This window comes from Amblyomma americanum, chromosome 9 (genome assembly GCF_052857255.1).
Source record: "Amblyomma americanum isolate KBUSLIRL-KWMA chromosome 9, ASM5285725v1, whole genome shotgun sequence".
Classification (NCBI taxonomy): Eukaryota; Metazoa; Arthropoda; class Arachnida; order Ixodida; family Ixodidae; genus Amblyomma; species Amblyomma americanum.
The window spans coordinates 97,797,141-97,824,863 of record NC_135505.1 but is presented as its reverse complement, the minus strand read 5'-3'; the positions used below and the strand labels follow the sequence as shown (position 1 = coordinate 97,824,863).

Below are 27,723 nucleotides of genomic sequence, written 5' to 3'. Positions count from 1 at the left end.
GTTTTTGCCTAGTTGGCCGAAAAAGACGTGTTTGCTTATCTTTTTTTTTCCTTTCTCAGATTTAATAAAGGAAGCAACGGCTTTTCCCTACAATCCATGCACATCATAAGGAGCATCGAACCCTCATTACGGGGAGAAATAATCCTTACCCTTAACCAAAACCTGTCAAAATATCACTGCACCTTAGAGTATATGCGCTATATTCCAGACATTTTTACTATTCTTTCGCAATATTGTGGTTCGGCAGAGGCGTAAGAAGACAGCGTGTCCTGGCTGGCATCGAAATTTAAAACTAATTATAGGAACCTTTAGTAGGGCCTACGCTGAACAATCCAACATATAAAATCTTGGTGCTCGTGACTGACACCGTAACATGAGAACAAATCTTCCCGTACACATATTTAAAAGCAAGAATCTCGAAAAGGTGCCTCGGCGGGTAACCACACAATCGCGTTTCTTAACAAAACACGATTCTCCGGCATACCCTCTCATGGAGTCAGCAAGAAGTGCAGATGCGGTTAGAGAGCGGACGATATGATCGCTGCAATTATCACATATTGATGTCAGCCTGTACCTTTGAAATCACAGTAGGCACATCCTTTATTGCATGCAATTAAGCTTGCTGTTCATTTAATTCCTGCGGGCAGAATGAAAACGAGTAACTCAACTATTGTACCTATTGCTTTCTAATTTTAGAGCGGCTTCGGGATGCGCTCGCAGATTTATAAGCGTCCCGCACTTAAATGTTGAATGCAATCTTTAATGGCAGAGAACTGAGTTGCAATCTAGGTATTAGCGGCAAATAAAAAAAGAGCGCACTTTCCTCTTTTTTCAGAGTGCGCCTCCTCGTCAGATAAGATTTAAATATGAGAGGAACACTAAAGACAGCAGTGTCTTTATAGTTCCTTTGAACCCGTCATGTCGGTAACATAGAGTAGTATTTATACCAGGTGTTCTGGGAAAGACTACCAGTATGGCTACCAGAGTTGGCGGACACCGGAAAGAATATGGATTGTTTTAAGTAGTAAGCTAGTTAACGAATTTCTGATAACTAACATTTGAGCTATCACAGATAGGCGACTGGTTGCAATTAGAGATTTGTAGCCGGTAGTTAGAAAAAGCCATACCAGCTTTTATAATTTTGAAAACGCGAATACCCTCTATATTGTGGCTCGACAAAATTTGGCTTCATCGTGCGAAAATACTTGCGCTTTCGAAAGCACGCAGGAAAAGCAACCCCTCCAGTGCACGTAACTAGTCGAAAAAATGCAATCTTTGTACAGCCACAACGCCAAGGGCAATCGCGTTTTCGAATTTATAAAGTATAATATGGCTATTACTAACGACCAGCTACCAATCTAGTTGCAACTAATGCCTAACTCTATTGGTTAAATAGTTATTTATTAAAAATTAGTAAACCAGCTTACCACTTGACACGATTCACCAGTTTCCTGGCGCCCACCAGCACTGTTCATATTATGCTGCAAAGCAATTGTTAACCTCAAGAAGTCTATATTTGAAATATTTTGAACATGTTCTCCGAAAGAGTCGGTATATCCGACGCATTCGTTCACGTGTTCTCTATTTCAAACATCGCGTATTGCCCCAGGACGCGTGGTACATACTCTGCTATTCATGTGTGCGCGGTAAATTATTTATTGTTGCATTCTTTATACTGAGCGATTTAGGTTTCGGTCTCTAAACGCTTGGATGTGCTATGACATCGCACCCAGCGAAGAGCAGCAACCCTGGCCATGCGGGCCCTAAATGTTGTGACGCATGTGGACTGGTGCGCCGTCTGACATCGCACGCATATTGTGCGTGCCAGCGCCTTTTTGAAATGCCGGCAAACTTGGTCGGTACTGCGACATGCCGAGGAAAGTGAATAGAGAGGCGGACGACTCTAGGTTCTGAAACCAAGCTGCTCGCCTGGGCTGACCTCAATGGTATACCACGTATGCCAACGCGGTCCCTGCAGGTAAGGTAAACACAACACATGCGTTGTATTTATTTACCTCTGCAAAACTACGCCGACGCTGGTGCTCGGCGGACGTCTGTGACAGTGTATTTTTATACAGAAATCTTGACGAACACTCCTTAGACGTCAGAAGCGGTGTAAAATGTAGCGCCGCTGGACAGGAATAAGAGTAAATAATTCTAGCATGATTTCAAAGTAAACTAGCGTTCATTATGCATTTATTTTACCTAACAGGCACTTTACCTGTAAACAAAGCGTATATTGAGCACAATGCAATAATTTTTATGAGTAGTCTTATTACTCATCGTGCTATAGTGACAGCGCTGGCCAAACATTTCAGGGCGGCAGCTAAACTACATTGCGACGCTTACTGCCAAAATATAACGGTGACATGCTGTATTTTCATGCGCTCGTGCAAAGCGAGAACTAGCTATGCGGCTTGTTATATGCTTCGATTGTGTGCCTGTCGGCCTTCAGCATATGTGGATAGAATGGCAGGGCTGCGTTTATCGGAAAGAGCAGCTGGAGAGAGGAGCTTGTATAGACTGCATGACAGCTCATAGAACGGCTCTGAAAAGGATTTTTACAGCGGTACCTATAAAGAGTAAGGTTTTCAGGCAAGACGCGATCGTGTCTTGTAGACGGAAAGGTCCCAAGGCGAACACGAGAAACGCTGCCCACCACGCTTTCATCGCCGCCGCTCCCCTATGGTAAACAGAGCAGATATAAAAGAATGGCGGGAAGATACGGGGGCCTCATAACTGTTGCCCTGCTATAATCATTTCCCGCTCGTTTGCTATGACAGAATTCGGATGCGCCAAGAGTAAGAGAAATGGCAGCATGTGAGGAGCACACACGATTGTGAAATGATTTCTTCGATGATGAGGCTGAGATTATCAGCCTTGACAATGAATGCGTAGTATCGACGATGAGCAAATTTCACTGAAACATACATAATCGTGGCTCCATAGTGGTCGCTCATTATACTCATAACGAGTTGTGTAATGCAATTCATTCTTTTTCCCCAATCAACGTCATATCTACCGGGTGTTTAGATGAAGTTCCCTTGTACATTTAGGAATAAGTTTCCTAATGTGTACAGATGGCTCTGGCTAACTGGTAATGCACTCAGCACGGACGTCAGTAAAGAAATCTCAATAACAACAGATACCTTTCTAATAAATGCAGTTTACGCCGAGTTACCTTGCAAATAAGTAGCTGTCCGTTCGCGAAGAGGCAGGAGCTTATAAAATTTTGAAAAGGCATGACGAGCATTTTTGAGTCTCGAGGAATTCTGGTCCGCCTAGTGCAACGATTAAATGCAGCCTGGCAGCAGTTACTGAGCAACCACGCTGACAACCAAGGGTCACTCAGAACCGCACGTTTCTCGCGAAGTCCACTGGGGTGCTGGAATGGTGAACTGCGATGTGTAGCGGGCATAGCGGGTAAAAGTAATATCCGTAACTCTCAAAATATATCTGTAATTGTACCTGTCCTCTACTTCAGGCTGTGGCATCAGAAAATTTTGACCGCTTTACAGGAAAATTAAAACGCCACGTGTCAGTTGGCTGCCGCATATTAATAACTTAGCAATGGCCTGAGTTTGCGGCTCCATGAAAAAAAGAATATTCATTCATGACAGGTACGACACTAAAATTCATAGGCAAACAGTGCCATTAAAATAGCACACGCACGTGGGAAAACGCGCGCGGTGCCGTAACACGTGGAGAAAAAAGCTTCCTGTTTTTCTCCTGTCTAATGCGTCTTATTTTCCAGCTTGTGCATTGATCCCATAAAAAAAAAGCGAGCATTCGTGGCGATAGTTATCAAGAATCTCAGCCAACTTTATTTCGTACATGTATATGCATGCAGATATCACGCCCGCGAAGTGACGCAACAGGAAGAAGTCAAGGCAATCTTTCTGTGGAGAGATCACTCCAGGTTACGCGTGTCTGAGAGCGTGGCAGGAGTATATGCAAGAGAAAAGTTTAAGTAACGCAAGAGACGTTCTGTCAACTATAAGCATAATGAGATCTGGGCTAATGTGAATAGAATGTACTGCGATAGAAGTGAAGAGAAATTTTGGAAGAGCATCATATCACTAAGTACAAAGGCAATATAATGTTCAGTATAATTACAATACACCACCCAAGGCAATCGGGGTGGGCTCTGCCGGTCCGTGTGTTTCAAAGCCGGACAAGGTGGTCGGCGTGCTGTGCTTCGGTCGTTACTTCGATTGAATTGTGGATTCTTGGCTGGAGCAGGTATTGCTTTAAGGCATGTGGAGGAATTCTCGTTGCCATCTTGATTGCTGACCGGAGAAGAGCAATAAGCATTGCTGTTTTCCGCAGGTGAATGTGGGGTAGAAGGTGAGCTACGTAAGGTGGCTCAGAACTAGTTCTTGCACAGCGCAGAGCGTCCACCTCTTTCGGACTGCAACGGCGACTTGATACGCTCCGTACCATCTGTATTAAGTATGATCTGTTTGTGGAGGAGGTGCATCGAGTGAGTGCCTCTCGAGATAGAACCTCAAGACGTGGACTTAAGGCAGTGGTGCCCCCCTCCAGTTTGAGAGAAATCGCGAGGAAACTGTCTAATCGTCGGCACTGCACGTGGACTACCAAGAGTTGAGACTTTGCCTCGAAGGTCAACCCTCCGGCAGTCGCTTAACTTTGTACACTCTCGACAGCTTACTGGAATGCGCTTTGCAAGTTGTTATCGGAGCCCTCGCTCACCCAAATCACGACGTCGTCCCCGTACAGGGCATGACGAACGTGGGAAATGCGGCCAAGGAGTGGCCGTATTCTCGCCGTGGCTGCATTGAGCACTGTCGGTGTGAGTATGTTCATTGGCATTCGTCGGACCGTCAAGGCGATCTTAATCTCTCCGACATCCCCTAAACCAACGAATGTGGAGCGGTGTGCAAGGAAGGCGCGGATGATGTTGGGGCGTTCGTGCACCGCAGCTAGACGACACGAGGTTGTCAAAGATAAATTTATGCTATAAGGTGTCAAATGCCATTTCAGGTTGAGGGCCAGGATTTCCTTTGTACGCATAGCGCTTCGGTAGTTCGTGAATGCTCATTAAGCTGCAGCAGGAGATTTTGGCTGGAGCGACATTTTTGGAAGCCACACATTGTGTCACACTCAAGATGCGTGCGAACTGGTTCGGCCACAGGTGCTCGGTGCGCACAGGTGGCCGTGCGCAAAGTGAAAGTTTGTGACTCAGGAAATAGCCTATTTTGAACGCTTGCATCAGTTGTTGCGAAGGCGGTTTTCAACGCGTTTTAAGTGTTTTTCGTATGGAGAAAATATGTCCCCAACGATAACGTGCACACCTGTCTGAGTCCAACAGTTGAACAAATCCTCTAACCCTGGCACATCTGTCGCTGCTCACGAGAGTGTTCATCTCAAAAGCTTTTAAAGCACTATTTCTATGTTGCCACATTGCAGCGCGGAGGGTAACCGACGAGTAATTTGCAAAAAGAAATGCCTTTAGTTCCCGTTGTCGGCGCGCCACGTGTGACTATGGGTCCAGAACAAATAGAGAATATGCGGCTGAATCTGAACAAAGTGTGGCGAAGCCTTGCGCCTGCTTCTTAATGCCGATGTGCTCACGTTCTGCCAGAGCAGCGCGTACGTCAACAACAGCGTCGTATTAATAGCATGGTAAACGAAGCCACTGCATGGCGCGAAGGAGCATACACTTTGTCCTGCTGCCTAACCTGCGCATGTGCAGCTCACGTGACCGGCTGCGAACTTTGGCAACAAAACACTGGCAAACTTTCAAATTATAATAGAATATAATTACAATACAATGTTGCAAATATTCGCGACAGGTACTTTCCGTAAGGAAAAAAAAATGACAAACAAAGCAATGAACAGCACAATACAGTCAATTTGGTACACAAACTCAAAGCAGTGTCTATAAATAAAAAAAAAATATTGTAAAACTTTTCTGTGTGAGGTGGGTTAGAGGTTAATGTTATTGACACAAAGAGCATTTAGTAGACACGATAATATGTTTTCAAGTTTTTTTGCAGCCATATGTTGTTCTGTATGTTCTTATATGCCTCTGATCGAGAGAGAGAGAGAGAGAGAGAGACTCTTTAATGAAGAAACAGAGAATTTAGCCGGCGTTTCAATATCGCTGGCATGCTACTCTGCATAGGGAGGGGAATTTGGGAGATAAAGACTGAAGGAGAGCAGCGTGGAAGAGGTGGAAAAAAAAGCGAAGATAAAATGCAGCCATGAAATGGGTACTAAGGATGCAGTGGCGAGTATTGATGTAACCTATGGAATGATGGAGTGCATAGTCCGACGAATGGGCTGACGAAGTTCACTGCAAGAAGAATGCATGAAGGTAACCTGCAAGTGAATTTAGAGCTTATCGAGATGTCCAATGTCTTTTAAATATGTAAAAAGAAAGTTCATTGCAAGTCTCTGTTGCCTGAAGCAGGCTAAGGGGCCTAAAACTTTGTCCATTGTTAGGGGCACTGGGCAGAACTTCTGCATGCAATGTTCACAGTACGCACGCTCGTTAGCATACGCAGGGCACTCAAGCAGGATATGTTCCACAGTTTCTATCGAAGCACAGTTGTCACAATGCGGACTGTTCATTTGTCCAAAACGGTACCGCAGGCCATTTGTGTATGCAGCATTCAGACGAAGTCGGTGATAAAGGGTTTCGAGTTGTCGAGGAATTCTGGGTGAGAGTCTTGATCTAAGATGGGGGTCGATTGAGTGAAGAAATTGGTACTGATGTGTCGGCAAACTCCAAAGACGATACGTTTCTTCGTACGCAAAACTTTTAGCCATTTGGGACGCATCAGATTTCGTGAGAAACTTCGAATGTATCTCTGATGTTGATGGCCCTTACGGGCCGCTTCATCTGCTTTTTCATTAGCCATAATGCCACAGTGAGCAGGTACCCACCGAAATGTTATGCAGTGGCCTGCGGCAATAGCTAAATGATGGATATGCCCAATGTCCAGGGAAACTGGCTGGTGATTCGTTTTCTTCAGCAGGTTGGCCAGGAGCTGCAGAGATGCTTTTGAATCGGTGAAGATAACCCAACGGCCGGCGGTTCGGCGCAGGATGTAAGAGTTCCACTCTGTCGCCCGAGCGACGCTGCGGATGGTTGTTTGCATTTGGCTGAGCCCACATCTTGCAACTACAATTAGTCTCTGCAATGTTCTACTGCATTGCTGAAAAGAATTTCATTCAAACCTATCATCTGTGCTCCGAAAGAGTGTTCATTCATGTTTAAATTTAGGCTGGGAGCAAACCTTCTCTACACCATTTATATTCAGCAGCTTGGATGTAGACGATAAACAGAAGTGATCATTTTTGTCCTTGACATCAGGAGACGTTTGAAGGAATTTGTGGGGTTTAATTGCTGAGAGAATTATTTCATGAGTGGTTGTTAGCTGCAATCTTCCGTACAGTACTGGACTATCTGGAAAGATCTTGTCGAAGGGGTTCCAGTTTGCAATACCTTTTGCCATCTGACATGACCAGGCATATGGCTCGAAACATTTAGTGGTTTCAAAATATGACTCATAAATAATTTTGCGGTTCAGCTCCGACCCGGAAGGGAACGTACGTATGCTTCAATTTCGCCTAGTGAAAGCGTTGTTTTGTGATTTTTATTTCGAAATCAGCCGAAATCTGGTCAGCGAAATCTATCAGCCGTATGACTTTACGTTCATTGAATTAGTAGCGTTTATTCAGTACTTTTCAGCAAAGTGTTTACTGCGATTAAATGGGGAAGCAACTTGCACGTTTTATCAGAGTTACATCATCGACCCAGTAAAAAAGGTATGCTTGGTTTCTAAAAAGACCGACCGTCCAATTTCTACGCGGGGGAAAATAGCTGCGTGCTTTGGAAATCGCGTGAACTAGTGTTATGAATATTTTCACTTCTGCCTTTACATAAACTTAACAAACCAAATAGCTTACTGTTTAATTCTTGTCTTCAGCGAGGATATAAAAACGGGAAAGTGTTAGATAGCCTTAAAAACAGACCGCTGGAGCGTTTGGAGCTAAGTAGGCTGGCTGACCTCACAAAACAAGTGTATTGAATTAACCGGAAAGCGTGTGAACTGCATTCCACTTGAAAGTTTTTTATTGTGAAAGTTTGGCGCCACACAACCACTGATACCTGTAAATGACCGCCTTAAGAGCGGGTTCAGGGTTTAATATGCACAAAAAGAAAAGCTCGCCATTCCATGCGTTGATGATTTTTGTCCCGCAAGGCATCTTTGCCGAAACCATGTAGGTGCAGTGTCCCCGCAACCACCTGCCAAGAAAGCGTCACTCAGCAGCGTCGTTTCTCTTGAGATGACCAAGTAGGGTTTGGAGGCTGCAATAACGAATCGCGGCGAGCAGCTGCCAAGTTTATAGAGTACGAAAGTTGCTAAACGTTGACGTGGCTCTTGGTTCAATGTTTTGCTAGAAAGCACTCTATATTCGTTCAGCTTCCAGCTCATCTACCCCCACGTGGGTATTGTGGAGGCTGAATTGGCAAAGACAAAAAATACTCTCTATGAGATAAAATATTGCTCTTTTTCATACAGTTCAAGATCAGGTTGTTTGGCGTCGAAACATTTTCCTGCCACGTGCAAGCTTGCTGCTATCTTTTACTAAATTAGCTGCTCTGGAAAAAATACAGGCCACACGTGTCTATAGTTATTATTCTGGAATGCAAAGAAATAAAGCGGAAAAAAATTACGTGCATGTGCAGAAACAGAGCGGTGATATATCATACCAGCAGAAATAATTTTTATTTTTTTCCTGGTATCTAATGCGTTTCATTTGCGAAGACACAGACCCCATGGATAAAAGAGGAAGCCTTGCAATACGTTGTTGAATTATTTCACGAGACGCCATTAACGCAGCATTTGCGGTTGTTATCGTGGCGGCTTTCCTCTGCGCCATTGCTTGTGGCCAAGATTGTGGTAAAATTTTATAGCGAAACTGTTATTATATATATTTGAAAATTAAAGCATAAATTTTAATCAAACATATTTCGAATTCACAACTCATGCGAAAGTTTGAATTCAACTTTCGGAATTCAACTCGGGAGATTAAAATAGATTTTGGCTGAAAAGATGGCACGAGAAATATCTCTGGAAAGAGAAGATACTTTATTTCTCATCTCAGTTGCGGGTCGCCGAAGTGACATGCAGAGATGAATGGTAGAAAATATTTAAACATCAACAATAGCAGCAACGAGGAGTACGGAAAGTAGTGGATGTGACAGGTAAAAAAAAATTATTCTTAAAATTTCGTTTTAACTAGTGCAGCCGTGAATACTGTTCAGAAGTTCAGTAGCTGTATTCATAGAACGAACAAAACGATCAAGTAGCACGTTCAATGAATGTGGCTTGAAAGTGTTCTTTTCAATGTGAACTATGGCACCGCATGCTTCATCGTTAGGTCTTTACAGTATGAAATAATTTAATCAACTTAATCAAATATTTTGCAAGGTTTAGCATCTTGCTTAATTTATAATTTGAAATTAAGAGTTTTAATTTAAATACCCAATAACTCAGCGACCTTAATTTCTGATTGAGCACAATATGTGGATTGTTCTCGAGAATAAAGTGTTAACAGTATACTCGCGCCCTGAAGCAATGAAACCAAAAGTGTAATGCAGTTAGTTATTAAGCGCAAGTTATGTGCGGCCGGCGTTATCTCATATATACATCGTACGCACGGCCCACAATGTCCACAATGCATAATTGCCCGGAATACGTGATTGATGCCCGGAATACGTGATTTATGCTAAAGCGATGTGAAGTCAGCCCAGGCCATAATGTCAGCTCATTTTTAAACTAGCCACAGTGGTGGCTCAGTGGTTATGGTGCTGGGATGCTTACCCAAAAGACGCGGGTTCGATCACGGCCACGTTGCTCACTTTTTGATGGAGGAGAAATGCTAGAGGCCCGCGTACAGTGCGATGTCAGAGCACGTTAAAGAACCGTCCGTGGTCGAAATAATATGCGGCCCTGACTGCGGCGCCCCTCATAGTTTGAGTCACCTTGGGACGTTAAGCCTACGAATCCAAAACGTGGTAAAACTCTACAGATTTTTTCTATTATATGCAGCAGGTTTATAAACTTTCCTAAACTTTAACATAATTTGTGCGTACAGGAAGAAGGGAGAGCGAAGGTCATGACATGAATGCAAATCGAGTGTGGAAAGTTTGCCTCTCTGATGCATTTTTTTTTTCAGATGAGCCCCCTCCAATAAGCACCCATAAAGATGGTATGCGTTCCAGGTTTGAAATCTTCCATCAACATTGCGTTCATATTAAAGATTTTCTAAACATGCAAACGTAATGTTGCTATTTAGTGCTGCCCAGAGTACCACCAAGTCAGCTTTGTGGTATTCTAAGGCTGAAAAAGGAAAAGTATTGACATATACTCATTTATTTTTGGCGAAAGAAAGGAAGGATGAAATTTCCTCCTGCCTTGAAATTATTGGGTGCGATCGAGTTGTTGCCAAAGTATACCATAAGCATAGAAAGCAGATCTAAAGGCCAGGACAGAATGAAAGTTACGGTGCCACAAAAATAAAAATGACTTATTTGGCTAGCACACCGTTATAAACTTCTTACAGGATCCTTCAGTCACATCAAGCACAAAGACAAATATTTGAGCTGTTTTGGAAACTGGCCTTTTGAGTTACAGTCCAATAGAGACATTGCTGCTTTCATTTCTTCCGTTTTAAAACATAATACGCATCGTAATCTAAGCAGCTTGAATCTCATTGTTCCTCCCGATTGCTTTTTGTGTGACTTCAGCGGCTACTTGAAAGTGATATTGGCCTTACACACCAAAATTACCAAACTTAGTGCTGGACTCCCAACGAAGACTGCCATAAAATTTGTGGTTCTTTATTGAATCGCTAAGAGCAGTTACCTTAACTTTAGGAGAAAATTTTTCTGGTCATGTCAACCCTTTTAATTCTTCAGATCAGTGCGAAAGAAGTCTACAATAAAAAATTTGCTGTGCTCTTCTTAGTTTTGCTTCGCGCAACATTTTAAATTTGCTTAGCTATCAGGAGCTTTACCGGTAATTATTCGCCTGTAAAACAAATACTTAAAAAGGCCTTATTTTAAATGCAGGCATAAGGCTCGCTCTCCTTTCAGTTCAGCATCCAGTGAAGTCAGAAGCTTTATTCTATTGTTGCCCCCGTAAACAAGCAGCATTCAGTCTTTCGAATGACAGGAGTGATGCTAATCTCTTGCAGAATGTTTATTCTCATCCTTCTTGTTTTAGAGGAAATAATAATGTTAGAAAATCCTTAAGATATTGTGTTTTACTTCATTCGGATCACAGCGAAAGCTTGGATTTGTTCTACGTAGAAGACGATTATGAGCGGGCAGTTCTGTCGCCCATGCAGTTCTGTCGCCCATGCAGGCAGTTCGCCCATGCTAGGACAGCCTCACGGACATAGATTAGGCAATTTTTCTAGGCTCTCAACCTCCGGATTAGTGCCAAGCAGAATACAACCACGTGCGTGCAGTGCCACGGGACGGAGCGCTAGAGCTAGTGCTGCTTTTGGGACATACATTAGACAATTTTTCTATGCTACGAACCTTCAGATTAACGCTCTAGCGGTAATAATACCACCGCGTCTTCCTTCCTCAATAGTTTGAGACAGGATCTCAGTGAAAAGGTAATAACAGTTATCAGGACCTCAAAGCGTATGTTGCCGACTTCCTTGATGGCGGGACGAGAGCCGTGGTGCTGAACTTGCTTTGCTAGCAGCAAGTCCTCTGTAGCTATGTAGGATGCACCTCCAGTGAGAGCATCAGAATGCGATGAGGGTTCAAAATTCTGTACTGTACCTGTAGCTATCATCGTCACAAGAGAATCACACTCAAAGTTCCACGCAGCTGGGAGGACGTCTCAGCTAATCGGAAATTTTCTACTTCTCATAGCGTTGTTGTTTGAACGCTTGCGGCGCCTTGTCCAAACGTTGGTTCGTTTTGTCCTTGTCGCCACTCGGTGCGTTCAAGAAACAGAGCAGTGCAACACCAACTAGGCTCTTTTGACGAATCTCATAGCAATAGTGCTTGCGACGGCGTTGCAGGACCAGCATAGTGTCCAGCAGCAAGAACAAGTATGGAAATGACTTATGTGACATCATGACGCACACTCAGTTCTTCAATTGATAGGAAAATAGCAGAAAGGGCATCGACGTTAGCTTAGTACCGTAAATCGATCTTAATGAAAACTAAGCACAACGTAATAAAAGGTTTGGAGTGATTTTGCTTCCTTTTCAATAAGGTTACGGCACAAAGTATAGAGGAAGGAATACGTGTATCCCATATTTAACTTTATTCTTTCGAGTAAAGGAAGGACTCTCAGTATAAACATTTCAGAAGCTAGTGTGCTGTGCGATTTCAGTGCAGGTTGGTCAGCTGGTCGAAATTATCCCGGAGCCCTCCACGACGACACCTTTTCCTTCCTTTCTTCTTTCACTCACTCCTTTATCCTTACCCGCACGGCAGTATTAGGGTGCCCACCGAGATATGTGACACAGTTATCTGTGTCATTTCCATTCCTTAAAACCAATTTTCATTTTCATTCCTGACCAAAATTAGCATATATGCGGTATTGTGTGTGTCAAAGTCTACAATAGACTCTCAGAGTTAACGTTTAGACTAAACGAAAAATAAGGCCTTAGACAGCTACCGATAATATTGTGGAATATGACTGGAAGGTATTACGTTTTCGTAGTGCGTAAACTGTAACCACGCATCCGAGATAAGTGTTCCTTCATTTTTTTCAGTAGAAGTACATTGGTTTAATAAGCTAACAAACAACAGATATAACCGTTGAAAGCAAAGCATATCGGTATATTCCCGTGGCCGGGATTATTTGGTAACTAGCAACCTTGCATTTCTTAATGTTTTGCCGCAACCGAAGAAAAGGTGCCGAACGTGGCAGAAAATTACGTACATGTAGGAAACGTGATACTGTTTATGGAAACCATCAGTGGATTCGGATGCCTTTGGGCCAAAAAGTAATACGCTTAATATACCGAGCTCATACGCTGTGCATTTGAAAACGTGCAGCTGCAGAAAAAAAGTGCTGCTTGAGTTTTTCTGCGCACTACACGATATATCAATGCTGCCGCCATCACCCGTTGGCAGCGTTACGCCGTGTTTTTCGTTGCTGTTATTGGAACAAAACGTTTGCAGTCTCACATGCACGTTTTTAAGCGGGCAAAAAGAAAGTTGTAGTGGCTTCATGTTGCTTTCATCGATCCAGGAGTGTTTTATGTGCGTGTTTGAAGCGTGAACTTCTGCACAAATTTAAATGAGTAACAGGGGAAGCAAGTTAGAATTTGTCTCGTAGAATATTGGGTGTCTCCGTTAAAGTTTACCAAAAAATTTGGATTGATGAAGCACCCTATCCTACGCGGCTAATCCCAGCTGTGTGTGCCTTTGAGAGTCGTTTCAGCTAGTGTTCGGCATGTTTTTTTAAGCCTAGCTTTGAAATGTAATTAGCTATTTCTTCAGTTCTTGGCCCCATGGGCGGCATAAGTTGGCAAGTTGGAGGCAACGCTGAAGAACAAACGACTGAAGCCTTTTCAACGTGGTAGGCTGGCGCACTTAACAAAACAAGTGACTCGACTTTAAACGGAAACTAGCGCGCTGAATTGAGATACATTAATTTTCAGTTGCTAAGAGTTTGCACCCAGATAACCATAGAGACATGCAAACAAACGTATTTATAGAGGCATAACCGATTGTTATATTGAAAATTCCATTCTGGCACTTGATGCCCGATGTATCTGTGAACGTCCTGGCTGGCCATATTGATCAGACGTAACCGCATTGTCCACGCAACCACGCAGTCAAGCAAGCGTCACTAAGGAGCCCCTGTTTTCTAATAAAATGCGTGCAGAGGCTCGAACAGGGAGCTGCGGCCATCTCGCGTCAGCCAAAGTCTCGTAAAGTTCACGTGAATCATAATTCAATGGCTTTAAGGAAAATGATTATGCTTGTTCTGCATGCAGTTCATACACTCCCACGCAGTGCTCCCTCGAGGAAAAATGGCTTAGATACAAAAAAAAATAAAAAATGGTGTTGCGGTATGAACCGAAGCTTTGCTATAAAATAGTCACCTGACTCTAGAGCTTAGAAGCCACGTGTAGGTGAGCCATTCCTTGTACAAATTTAGCAGCATAGAGGAAAAATATTCTGGCTACATGTGGCACTACACCTCCGAAAAATACAGAGAAAAAAACGCAGCAGCACGTGCCAAACGCCCGCAGGAATGCATCGCACGTGGAGGAATAGTTGGAATTTATAATCAGATATATACTGCTTCTTTTTTATGATGATATCTGCTCACCATATAAAAGAGCAGCCTTTCGTCATCGTATTGAATGATTTCATTGCAAGCCATGAACGCAGTATTTGTTTCAGCCATCGTAGCGATTTTCCTCGCCGCCTTCGCATGTGGCCAAGACTGTGGTGAGATTTTATTTTTAAAGCTGGTTCTTTCTGAGGTTTTCAGATCATACATTAGTGGCAGCCCAAAAACGTTTGAAAGTGGGAGCATTGCTAAAGATTCTGTGAAAGGTGATCACAAAATTAGTATATTTATTAGGAGAGCGCGAATTTTTACTTTCCGGTGAGAAGAGGGCAGATGAACTTTCGCTGGAAACGAAGAAGTTCGGTGTTTGTCTTGCGGATAGCCGATGTCATTTGAATGCTTGAAATGTACAGTAATACTTAAACAGATAATTACAACATGAATCAGAATAATGGAAAGTAGCTGAAGTGAAAGCTAGAAAAAACTGTTACGAATTTTCAGTGGCGAGATGCAGCGGGCTGTCCAATATGGTAATTTTAGTGAAAGAAATGACAAGAACTGCAAAGCGGGTTGTGAATCGAGGAATAATCATTTGGAATTGTCAAAGTCAGCCTATTCTTCAGCTATGCTTCCAAGTAATGCAATCTTAAACAATATATAAGCAAAGTGCACACGTGTGCACAGTAGTGGTCGTATCGAAGTAAAGTTTGTCTGTATAGGGCATGACGAGGGGAAGCAAAATGAATTAAACACCATACAGTAGCGTGAAAGGTTTGCGTGGTGTAAATAAAACTTAGAGGACAGTGTCGCGTATGTAATGTGATCGAATGTTCGCGCGTTCGCTGCAGTGCGAGCAAACAATTTTTCAGACTTCTCTTTTTAGAGCTAGAATTTTTAAACGTAGCGATGACAGCCTTGTGATCGCTAAATGAGTTGTTGGATGCTGAATATCATGGACCATATCATGCGTTCCAATCTTATCGCGCACACTGCCTGAAAGTTAAGGATATATACTTGTCACACTGCCTCAGACGAAAGATATCGATCGTGCTCTCTGAACTGAAGCGCGTGCTCACAATTGTTGAGCGGCTTGGGGCCATGCGCGAAGAATCAAAAACTTCTTGCGGCAAAATTAAGTTCGTTGGCTAGGAGACTCCATTGATTACAGAAAACGCTGCACAAACTCGTCGCAAGCAGAACGCAGCTTCTGAGGGCACAAGATGCTAGCCGCCCAATCAACAAAAATAGGTGGCCGCGCATTGGAAAGAATCTTCAAGCGGAAAGTGGTCTTTCGAGAACACGGGCGCCGGTGGATGCGTTCTCTGCCTTCCGCCGTACATGCGTCGAGCGCGTCTCCTTGTTGGCTCCTCTCTCCTGGGGACCCTCCACCCAGAGGGCCATTCGCCGCTCCCGCAGGTGCCTACTTCGGTCAGGTGAGGCAACGGCCCCCGCAACTTCCAAGAAACTCGCGGATGTTGCGCCGAGTTCCCTCCGCAACCCATCGGGCGGCGTTTCGGCACAGCGGAGCTGGGGGTGGCTCAACCAAACTCAATTAACCCAGCGTACGGCGATGGAAGAGAGCCAGAATTGAAGATTCTGTCCTGATAATGGCGGTGCTGTCGCCGCCGACGGCTATGACGCTAAAGTGAGGGACTGAGGAATGAAGAGCGCACGCTCTAAAAACGTTCCTCACCAAAGGCCCGAGTATATGCATAACCCGACCGTCTAGCACATGCCTGCCAAAAAACTCGGCTGCGCTCGGTGCTGTACACTTTGAGAGCTCGCACTGCGCATATGGCTCTCACCGCTATATCGACAAAACTTAAATGTGCATTTCCAGCTGTTTTTTTCTCTCTTTTTGGGCGCTCTGGCTCAAGGAAACTCTAATTTGCCCGGTTTATGAAGTAGGATATTAAAATATTTGGCTTGGGTGACATTACACTTAGATGCCAAGCAAAGCCAAGATCAATGTCGGCGAGCCATCAAAATTCCTTGTAGAACATTGACCAAGGAATGCAAGGATGTATACAATTTCAGCAATCAATCGCAACAGGCAGGACAATGTTGAACAACATATGCCAGGATATGCCTATTTTTTATGAGCGATCGTTAATGGTGGGACGAGATTGACCATCGCATCCCAAGATGTGTGGTACACTGGGTACTCATCGCAACCTATGGGGCAATATTTTGCAGCCCAGCCCAGTTTGTATACATTGTTGGGAGGCCATCCCAACTTCCAGGGCAATATTGACGAAATTACACCAAGATATGTTCGATGCTCACCACCCATAAAAATTGGCATCACAACATCAATCAACGAATGCCATGATGTACGCTACTCTGGCTAGCCATAGCAACTGCTCGGACAATATTCGCCATGGAATACCAGTTTGTACGCGTCGTTGGCGAGCCATTGCTTCTGGCTGGCCCTCGCTGATAGTTGTTCAGAAGGGTATGCCAATGTTGGGGAATTATGAGCATAGCCGGGCCATTAATGGACGTGTTCTCGTATCGCATCGCCATTATTGGCCACGCATTGGCAAGAACGGGCCACCGTAGGATCACGGATCGCGAACGCGTTTACAATATCGGGCCGATTACATCTGCAGCTTAGGAGGAAGTAAATATAAGCGTTGACTAAAAACAAACCAAGTTAAAAAGGTGCCTAAATCCTGCTGAGGCGGCGATGTAGTTGACAAATGTAAAGGATGTAAATGATAGTGTGCCAGCAAGCATATATACAAAAAAATATGTGGCATAGTTAGTTTATGCGCGCGAGGTCATGGTGGAGCACGAGATTCGTGGCACAGCCAGTATTCACAGGACCCTGTTTATCCACCATGTTTACCTCTCCGAAATCATGACTTACGCATACATATTTAAATCCGACATGCGGTCCTCTGAGGCAAATATTCTCCCTCAAATTTACGGATACTAGTGGTGTTTTTGACTATGCCGATGTACAGATACCAGTAGTGTTTTGGGCTATGCCGGCCACGTTTATTGAATATCCTTGATTTTGAGCGCCTTTTTGTGTCTAGGGTGGAGTGAAGGGTGTGACTTTATTACAATAATGCTTAAGAAAGTTTTCCTTTTTTAATCCAATTCTTCTTTCAGGTCCACCTCCCCCGCCATGCAACTATCCAGATGGTATGTGTTTTAGTTTAGAAATCATTCTTCAATACTGACTGTATTTATAAATTTTGCTAATTATGCTACCTTAAGAACACTGTCCAGAGCTTTCCAGAATTCACAGCCGGCCACTGTTCGCACTAAGCCCGAAAGATCAACTCTGATAGCCTTTCTTAGCTTTATGCGTAGAACAAATGGCGTGAAGAAATTGACCACTACCTCGAAATTTTTGGCGATAACTGCGATGTTGCACGAGCCGTAATATAGGCAAAAAAGACGAACTGCGCAACAAGAACACGGACAAAAGGGAGGCAGACACACACTAACGCAGACCTGGACTGACATGTGGCCACGGCGATGAGACAAGTGCATGAGATCGCTGCATTTTGCCTTGTTTGGGTACATAGAAAAGAGCCCGTGGTACTAGAAAGATGTTTCAACAGGACTTGTCGGGCTAGTTGGTTGATCATAATGCAAAAAAGACGAATTGCGCAACAAGAACACGGACGAAAGGGAGGCAGACACACACTAACGCAGACCTGGACTGACATGTGGCCACGGCGATGAGACAAGTGCATGAGATCGCTGCATTTTGCCTTGTTTGGGTACATAGAAAAGAGCCCGTGGTACTAGAAAGATGTTTCAACAGGACTTGTCGGGCTAGTTCGTTGATCATAATGCAAAAAAGACGAATTGCGCAACAAGAACATGGACGAAAGGGAGGCAGACACACACTAACGCAGACCTGGACTGACATGTGGCCACGGCGATGAGACAAGTGCATGAGATCGCTGCATTTCGCCTTGTTTGGGTACATAAAAAAGAGCCCGTGGAACTAGAAAGATGTTTCAACAGGACTTGTCGGGCTAGTTGGTTGATCATAATGCAAAAAAGACGAATTGCGCAACAAGAACACGGACGAAAGGGAGGCAGACACACACTAACGCAGACCTGGACTGACATGTGGCCACGGCGATGAGACAAGTGCATGAGATCGCTGCATTTTGCCTTGTTTGAGTACATAGGAAAGAGCCCGTGGTACTAGAAAGATGTTTCAACAGGACTTGTCGGGCTAGTTGGTTGATCATAATGCAAAAAAGACGAATTGCGCAACAAGAACACGGACGAAAGGGAGGCAGACACACACAAACGCAGACCTGGACTGACATGTGGCCACGGCGATGTGACATGTGCATGAGATCGCTGCATTTTGCCTTGTTTGGGTACATAGAAAAGAGCCCGTGGTACTAGAAAGATGTTTCAACAGGACTTGTCGGGCTAGTTGGTTGATCATAATGCAAAAAAGACGAATTGCGCAACAAGAACACGGACGAAAGGGAGGCAGACACACACTAACGCAGACCTGGACTGACATGTGGCCACGGCGATGAGACAAGTGCATGAGATCGCTGCATTTTGCCTTGTTTGGGTACATAGAAAAGAGCCCGTGGTACTAGAAAGATGTTTCAACAGGACTTGTCGGGCTAGTTGGTTGATCATAATGCAAAAAAGACGAATTGCGCAACAAGAACACGGACGAAAGGGAGGCAGACACACACTAACGCTGACCTGGACTGACATGTGGCCACGGCGATGAGACAAGTGCATGAGATCGCTGCATTTTGCCTTGTTTGGGTACATAGAAAAGAGCCCGTGGTGCTAGAAAGATGTTTCAACAGGACTTGTCGGGCTAGTTGGTTGATAATAATGCAAAAAAGACAAATTGCGCAACAAGAACACGGACGAAAGGGAGGCAGACACACACTAACGCAGACCTGGACTGACATGTGGCCACGGCGATGAGACAAGTGCATGAGATCGCTGCATTTTGCCTTGTTTGGGTACATAGAAAAGAGCCGGTGGTACTAGAAAGATGTTTCAACAGGACTTGTCGGGCTAGTTGGTTGATCATAATGCAAAAAAGACGAATTGCGCAACAAGAACACGGACGAAAGGGAGGCAGACACACACTAACGCAGACCTGGACTGACATGTGGCCACGGCGATGAGACAAGTGCATGAGATCGCTGCATTTTGCCTTGTTTGGGTACATAGAAAAGAGCCCGTGGTACTAGAAAGATGTTTCAACAGGACTTGTCGGGCTAGTTGGTTGATCATAATGCAAAAAAGACGAATTGCGCAACAAGAACACGGACGAAAGGGAGGCAGACACACACTAACGCAGACCTGTACTGACATGTGGCCACGGCGATGAGACAAGTGCATGAGATCTCTACATTTTGCCTTGTTTGGGTACATAGAAAAGAGCCCGTGGTACTAGAAAGATGTTTCAACAGGACTTGTCGGGCTAGTTCGTTGATCATAATGCAAAAAAGACGAATTGCGCAACAAGAACATGGACGAAAGGGAGGCAGACACACACTAACGCAGACCTGGACTGACATGTGGCCACGGCGATGAGACAAGTGCATGAGATCGCTGCATTTCGCCTTGTTTGGGTACATAGAAAAGAGCCCGTGGAACTAGAAAGATGTTTCAACAGGACTTGTCGGGCTAGTTGGTTGATCATAATGCAAAAAAGACGAATTGCGCAACAAGAACACGGACGAAAGGGAGGCAGACACACACTAACGCAGACCTGGACTGACATGTGGCCACGGCGATAAGACAAGTGCATGAGATCGCTGCATTTTGCCTTGTTTGGGTACATAGGAAAGAGCCCGTGGTACTAGAAAGATGTTTCAACAGGACTTGTCGGGCTAGTTGGTTGATCATAATGCAAAAAAGACGAATTGCGCAACAAGAACACGGACGAAAGGGAGGCAGACACACACAAACGCTGACCTGGACTGACATGTGGCCACGGCGATGTGACATGTGCATGAGATCGCTGCATTTTGCCTTGTTTGGGTACATAGAAAAGAGCCCGTGGTACTAGAAAGATGTTTCAACAGGACTTGTCGGGCTAGTTGGTTGATCATAATGCAAAAAAGACGAATTGCGCAACAAGAACACGGACGAAAGGGAGGCAGACACACACTAACGCAGACCTGGACTGACATGTGGCCACGGCGATGAGACAAGTGCATGAGATCGCTGCATTTTGCCTTGTTTGGGTACATAGAAAAGAGCCCGTGGTACAAGAAAGATGTTTCAACAGGACTTGTCGGGCTAGTTGGTTGATCATAATGCAAAAAAGACGAATTGCGCAACAAGAACACGGACGAAAGGGAGGCAGACACACACTAACGCAGACCTGGACTGACATGTGGCCACGGCGATGAGACAAGTGCATGAGATCGCTGCATTTTGCCTTGTTTGGGTACATAGAAAAGAGCCCGTGGTGCTAGAAAGATGTTTCAACAGGACTTGTCGGGCTAGTTGGTTGATAATAATGCAAAAAAGACAAATTGCGCAACAAGAACACGGACGAAAGGGAGGCAGACACACACTAACACAGACCTGGACTGACATGTGGCCACGGCGATGAGACAAGTGCATGAGATCGCTGCATTTTGCCTTGTTTGGGTACATAGAAAAGAGCCCGTGGTACTAGAAAGATGTTTCAACAGGACTTGTCGGGCTAGTTGGTTGATCATAATGCAAAAAAGACGAACTGCGCAACAAGAACACGGACGAAAGGGAGGCAGACACACACTAACGCAGACCTGGACTGACATGTGGCCACGGCGATGAGACAAGTGCATGAGATCGCTGCATTTTGCCTTGTTTGGGTACATAGAAAAGAGCCCGTGGTACTAGAAAGATGTTTCAACAGGACTTGTCGGGCTAGTTGGTTGATCATAATGCAAAAAAGACGAATTGCGCAACGAGAACACGGACGAAAGGGAGGCAGACACACACTAACGCAGACCTGGACTGACATGTGGCCACGGCGATGAGACAAGTGCATGAGATCGCTGCATTTTGCCTTGTTTGGGTACATAGAAAAGAGCCGGTGGTACTAGAAAGATGTTTCAACAGGACTTGTCGGGCTAGTTGGTTGATCATAATGCAAAAAAGACGAATTGCGCAACAAGAACACGGACGAAAGGGAGGCAGACACACACTAACGCAGACCTGGACTGACATGTGGCCACGGCGATGAGACAAGTGCATGAGATCGCTGCATTTTGCCTTGTTTGGGTACATAGAAAAGAGCCCGTGGTACTAGAAAGATGTTTCAACAGGACTTGTCGGGCTAGTTCGTTGATCATAATGCAAAAAAGACGAATTGCGCAACAAGAACATGGACGAAAGGGAGGCAGACACACACTAACGCAGACCTGGACTGACATGTGGCCACGGCGATGAGACAAGTGCATGAGATCGCTGCATTTCGCCTTGTTTGGGTACATAGAAAAGAGCCCGTGGAACTAGAAAGATGTTTCAACAGGACTTGTCGGGCTAGTTGGTTGATCATAATGCAAAAAAGACGAATTGCGCAACAAGAACACGGACGAAAGGGAGGCAGACACACACTAACGCAGACCTGGACTGACATGTGGCCACGGCGATGAGACAAGTGCATGAGATCGCTGCATTTTGCCTTGTTTGGGTACATAGGAAAGAGCCCGTGGTACTAGAAAGATGTTTCAACAGGACTTGTCGGGCTAGTTGGTTGATCATAATGCAAAAAAGACGAATTGCGCAACAAGAACACGGACGAAAGGGAGGCAGACACACACAAACGCAGACCTGGACTGACATGTGGCCACGGCGATGTGACATGTGCATGAGATCGCTGCATTTTGCCTTGTTTGGGTACATAGAAAAGAGCCCGTGGTACTAGAAAGATGTTTCAACAGGACTTGTCGGGCTAGTTGGTTGATCATAATGCAAAAAAGACGAATTGCGCAACAAGAACACGGACGAAAGGGAGGCAGACACACACTAACGCAGACCTGGACTGACATGTGGCCACGGCGATGAGACAAGTGCATGAGATCGCTGCATTTTGCCTTGTTTGGGTACATAGAAAAGAGCCCGTGGTACTAGAAAGATGTTTCAACAGGACTTGTCGGGCTAGTTGGTTGATCATAATGCAAAAAAGACGAATTGCGCAACAAGAACACGGACGAAAGGGAGGCAGACACACACTAACGCTGACCTGGACTGACATGTGGCCACGGCGATGAGACAAGTGCATGAGATCGCTGCATTTTGCCTTGTTTGGGTACATAGAAAAGAGCCCGTGGTGCTAGAAAGATGTTTCAACAGGACTTGTCGGGCTAGTTGGTTGATAATAATGCAAAAAAGACAAATTGCGCAACAAGAACACGGACGAAAGGGAGGCAGACACACACTAACGCAGACCTGGACTGACATGTGGCCACGGCGATGAGACAAGTGCATGAGATCGCTGCATTTTGCCTTGTTTGGGTACATAGAAAAGAGCCGGTGGTACTAGAAAGATGTTTCAACAGGACATGTCGGGCTAGTTGGTTGATCATAATGCAAAAAAGACGAATTGCGCAACAAGAACACGGACGAAAGGGAGGCAGACACACACTAACGCAGACCTGGACTGACATGTGGCCACGGCGATGAGACAAGTGCATGAGATCGCTGCATTTTGCCTTGTTTGGGTACATAGAAAAGAGCCCGTGGTACTAGAAAGATGTTTCAACAGGACTTGTCGGGCTAGTTGGTTGATCATAATGCAAAAAAGACGAATTGCGCAACAAGAACACGGACGAAAGGGAGGCAGACACACACTAACGCAGACCTGTACTGACATGTGGCCACGGCGATGAGACAAGTGCATGAGATCTCTACATTTTGCCTTGTTTGGGTACATAGAAAAGAGCCCGTGGTACAAGAAAGATGTTTCAACAGGACTTGTCGGGCTAGTTGGTTGATCATAATGCAAAAAAGACGAATTGCGCAACAAGAACACGGACGAAAGGGAGGCAGACACACACTAACGCAGACCTGGACTGACATGTGGCCACGGCGATGATACAAGTGCATGAGATCGCTGCATTTTGCCTTGTTTGGGTACATAGAAAAGAGCCCGTGGTGCTAGAAAGATGTTTCAACAGGACTTGTCGGGCTAGTTGGTTGATAATAATGCACAAAAGACAAATTGCGCAACAAGAACACGGACGAAAGGGAGGCAGACACACACTAACACAGACCTGGACTGACATGTGGCCACGGCGATGAGACAAGTGCATGAGATCGCTGCATTTTGCCTTGTTTGGGTACATAGAAAAGAGCCCGTGGTACTAGAAAGATGTTTCAACAGGACTTGTCGGGCTAGTTGGTTGATCATAATGCAAAAAAGACGAACTGCGCAACAAGAACACGGACGAAAGGGAGGCAGACACACACTAACGCAGACCTGGACTGACATGTGGCCACGGCGATGAGACAAGTGCATGAGATCGCTGCATTTTGCCTTGTTTGGGTACATAGAAAAGAGCCCGTGGTACTAGAAAGATGTTTCAACAGGACTTGTCGGGCTAGTTGGTTGATCATAATGCAAAAAAAACGAATTGCGCAACGAGAACACGGACGAAAGGGAGGCAGACACACACTAACGCAGACCTGGACTGACATGTGGCCACGGCGATGAGACAAGTGCATGAGATCGCTGCATTTTGCCTTGTTTGGGTACATAGAAAAGAGCCGGTGGTACTAGAAAGATGTTTCAACAGGACTTGTCGGGCTAGTTGGTTGATCATAATGCAAAAAAGACGAATTGCGCAACAAGAACACGGACGAAAGGGAGGCAGACACACACTAACGCAGACCTGGACTGACATGTGGCCACGGCGATGAGACAAGTGCATGAGATCGCTGCATTTTGCCTTGTTTGGGTACATAGAAAAGAGCCCGTGGTACTAGAAAGATGTTTCAACAGGACTTGTCGGGCTAGTTGGTTGATCATAATGCAAAAAAGACGAATTGCGCAACAAGAACACGGACGAAAGGGAGGCAGACACACACTAACGCAGACCTGGACTGACATGTGGCCACGGCGATGAGACAAGTGCATGAGATCGCTGCATTTTGCCTTGTTTTGGTACATAGAAAAGAGCCCGTGGTACTAGAAAGATGTTTCAACAGGACTTGTCGGGCTAGTTCGTTGATCATAATGCAAAAAAGACGAATTGCGCAACAAGAACATGGACGAAAGGGAGGCAGACACACACTAACGCAGACCTGGACTGACATGTGGCCACGGCGATGAGACAAGTGCATGAGATCGCTGCATTTCGCCTTGTTTGGGTACATAGAAAAAAGCCCGTGGAACTAGAAAGATGTTTCAACAGGACTTGTCGGGCTAGTTGGTTGATCATAATGCAAAAAAGACGAATTGCGCAACAAGAACACGGACGAAAGGGAGGCAGACACACACTAACGCAGACCTGGACTGACATGTGGCCACGGCGATGAGACAAGTGCATGAGATCGCTGCATTTTGCCTTGTTTGGGTACATAGGAAAGAGCCCGTGGTACTAGAAAGATGTTTCAACAGGACTTGTCGGGCTAGTTGGTTGATCATAATGCAAAAAAGACGAATTGCGCAACAAGAACACGGACGAAAGGGAGGCAGACACACACAAACGCAGACCTGGACTGACATGTGGCCACGGCGATGTGACATGTGCATGAGATCGCTGCATTTTGCCTTGTTTGGGTACATAGAAAAGAGCCCGTGGTACTAGAAAGATGTTTCAACAGGACTTGTCGGGCTAGTTGGTTGATCATAATGCAAAAAAGACGAATTGCGCAACAAGAACACGGACGAAAGGGAGGCAGACACACACTAACGCAGACCTGGACTGACATGTGGCCACGGCGATGAGACAAGTGCATGAGATCGCTGCATTTTGCCTTGTTTGGGTACATAGAAAAGAGCCCGTGGTACTAGAAAGATGTTTCAACAGGACTTGTCGGGCTAGTTGGTTGATCATAATGCAAAAAAGACGAATTGCGCAACAAGAACACGGACGAAAGGGAGGCAGACACACACTAACGCAGACCTGGACTGACATGTGGCCACGGCGATGAGACAAGTGCATGAGATCGCTGCATTTTGCCTTGTTTGGGTACATAGAAAAGAGCCCGTGGTACTAGAAAGATGTTTCAACAGGACTTGTCGGGCTAGTTGGTTGATCATAATGCAAAAAAGGTCTGCGTTAGTGTGTGTCTGCCTCCCTTTCGTCCGTGTTCTTGTTGCGCAGTTCGTCTTTTTTGCATTATGATCAACCAACTAGCCCGACAAGTCCTGTCGTAATATAGGCCCTAGTAAGGTATTCAAGCGTCCTGAAACATTTGAGTGTGACGGTACTTAGTAACCAAAAATTGTCGCCTTTGGTTAACACACTATTCTAAAGAATATTTGTAGCTTTGCAGTTGCAAAAAGCGTAAAGAAAAATAACGCACTGCATTGGCAACGACTCTTTATTTCATTTTTTGGTAGAAAAGTATTCACTTTTTTATTTAAATAAAAAGATGTCAGAATTTCATGAACCTGAAATGACAATCTTCCTCTGAATTGCATTTCATGCAGATGCTTCTCTAGCTACTGAAAGCCGCAATAAAGTTTCCGCAGCTTACAAGAGCATATCAATCGTTTGCTTATGCCAAGCGCAACAGGAAAACAAAAATTATCCTAGCGGAAGAAAATGAAACGTACGGACGAATCATGATAGAACTGTACATAAGAGACAAACGGTTCCACTTAGTTCATAAATTATACAAAAGATTTGAGCCCAGCGCTTACTAGACTCTTGTCACGCCCCATTTCCGTAGATTACAAACCGCATTTTCAGTTTTGTAAATTATGTCAGCCTTTTGCGCAAGCGAAATCTTGGGGGGGATTAGAAATAAGATATCAACATAGAGTTCTAAAATCTCAAATGAGGGACGTCACATCGTTGCACGCACCAAGGACTGGCAAGCCGCAACAGTAAGATTATTTCGGAGAGGGGCTTTCCAGGGGAAAGGGAGGGGTATAATCGAGAAAATAAAGGAGTTGCGTGATGATGAAAAGTGAGCTAAAGTGTTAGAAATGACAGAGGTGAAGACTTTCAGATACCCATTTCAGCTATTTAATCGATAATTTACATAGTTCCGGGCTCTCAAAACATTTACAGTTCCACTTATTTGTCGGCTAAATTAAAAAAAAAAAGTTCTTGGTATAACGGTACACAGTAGACGTCCGCGCTATCTTTCATGCAACCAGTGCATTTTAGGCTGCTAGTGCGTAGCGCAGGCTAAGCAGAAGATTGAAGCTGGTGTTAAATACTTTACGAAACTTCATTTTTATGGCACATCAGCCGAGAACGCTGTCAGCAGTCGGCTATGAATGTGCCTCTTAGAGGCATGAAAATGATAGTAACCTGATCATATTGGCATCCATGATTATGGGCATTTTCTGTGCAGGTTGCAAGCAGCAGCAACAAGTTGGGCCATGCAAGGCAATTGTGCCGAGGTGGTATTTCAACCCTCTGACCAAGAAGTGCGAGCAGTTCAAATGGGGAGGATGCTGCCCAAATTGCAACAATTTCGCAACGTTTGAAGAATGCCAAAGGAGATGCCTTCCTCAACCATAACATTCTGTTCGCAGTTCCTTCTATCTGCGTCTTGCATTAAGCAAGAGAGACGAACAGTGTTTTGAAATAAACAAGAAAATCGTCGGAATGTAAGTTTTCGCTCCTTCACGTGGAGGCAAAAGCTGGCATCATTTTGTCCCAGTAAACGTAATATCCTACACCTCATTACAAATTTAGATCGAGGATACTCTACATCCTCAGGTTTTTGATGAGCGCGAGCACAACACGATTTCGGCCACACGCCTGGTTGTACCGAAAAATAAGCTTAGCTGATTTCTTAGGAGTATCATAACAAATCTTTGACCATTGCTCGAGGGCTGCCTTTATGCCCAGCGCTGCAGTGTGTTCATCGACGCGCGCTGACTCAGTTGAGGATTCTTGTAGAGTGGCCGTCGCGATTGTCGGCGGTGCAGGCCTGCCAGGCAATGCTCAGAGACTTGAGGCGGTCTTGCTTGCACAATAGGCTGTGAGTTTTTCACTTACTTTTTGCACACTGACTTGATCTTCCTTAAACACTCTTTTTCCCCTCACGCTTTGTATATATTGTTAACTTTCCCCCATTGACGTCTTCCAAACCAATTTCTTCTTCCCATTAACCTCGCTGCCTTTAAAGCTACGACACATCTTTCAATGACACTAAAAAACACTGGCATAGGAGAGGAGACACCACGGACGCTATACTTTCACTGAATTTCATTTCACAAAAGGTACTTCTTTATATACTTTACGCGGCGCTTATA

The 27,723-nt window shown here is 44.8% G+C and overlaps 1 protein-coding gene across 2 annotated transcripts; it reads left to right on the top strand.

Annotated features, from left to right (window-relative positions):
• Positions 1 to 14,348: 14,348 nt before the first annotated feature.
• Positions 14,349 to 27,226, top strand: LOC144105207 (kunitz-like toxin PcKuz1). Of its 2 annotated transcripts, none has more exons than XM_077638352.1 (3): positions 14,349 to 14,476; positions 17,439 to 17,471; positions 26,814 to 27,123. In XM_077638352.1, exons 1-3 carry the CDS (start codon positions 14,389 to 14,391, stop codon positions 26,981 to 26,983), a joined length of 291 nt encoding a protein of 96 aa, XP_077494478.1. In that variant the 5' UTR covers positions 14,349 to 14,388; the 3' UTR covers positions 26,984 to 27,123. The 2 variants fall into 2 exon arrangements, with proteins under 2 accessions (XP_077494478.1, XP_077494477.1); XM_077638351.1 differs by lacking the exon at positions 14,349 to 14,476 and adding an exon at positions 14,492 to 15,751 and having other exon boundaries at positions 26,814 to 27,226.
• Positions 27,227 to 27,723: the final 497 nt, after the last annotated feature.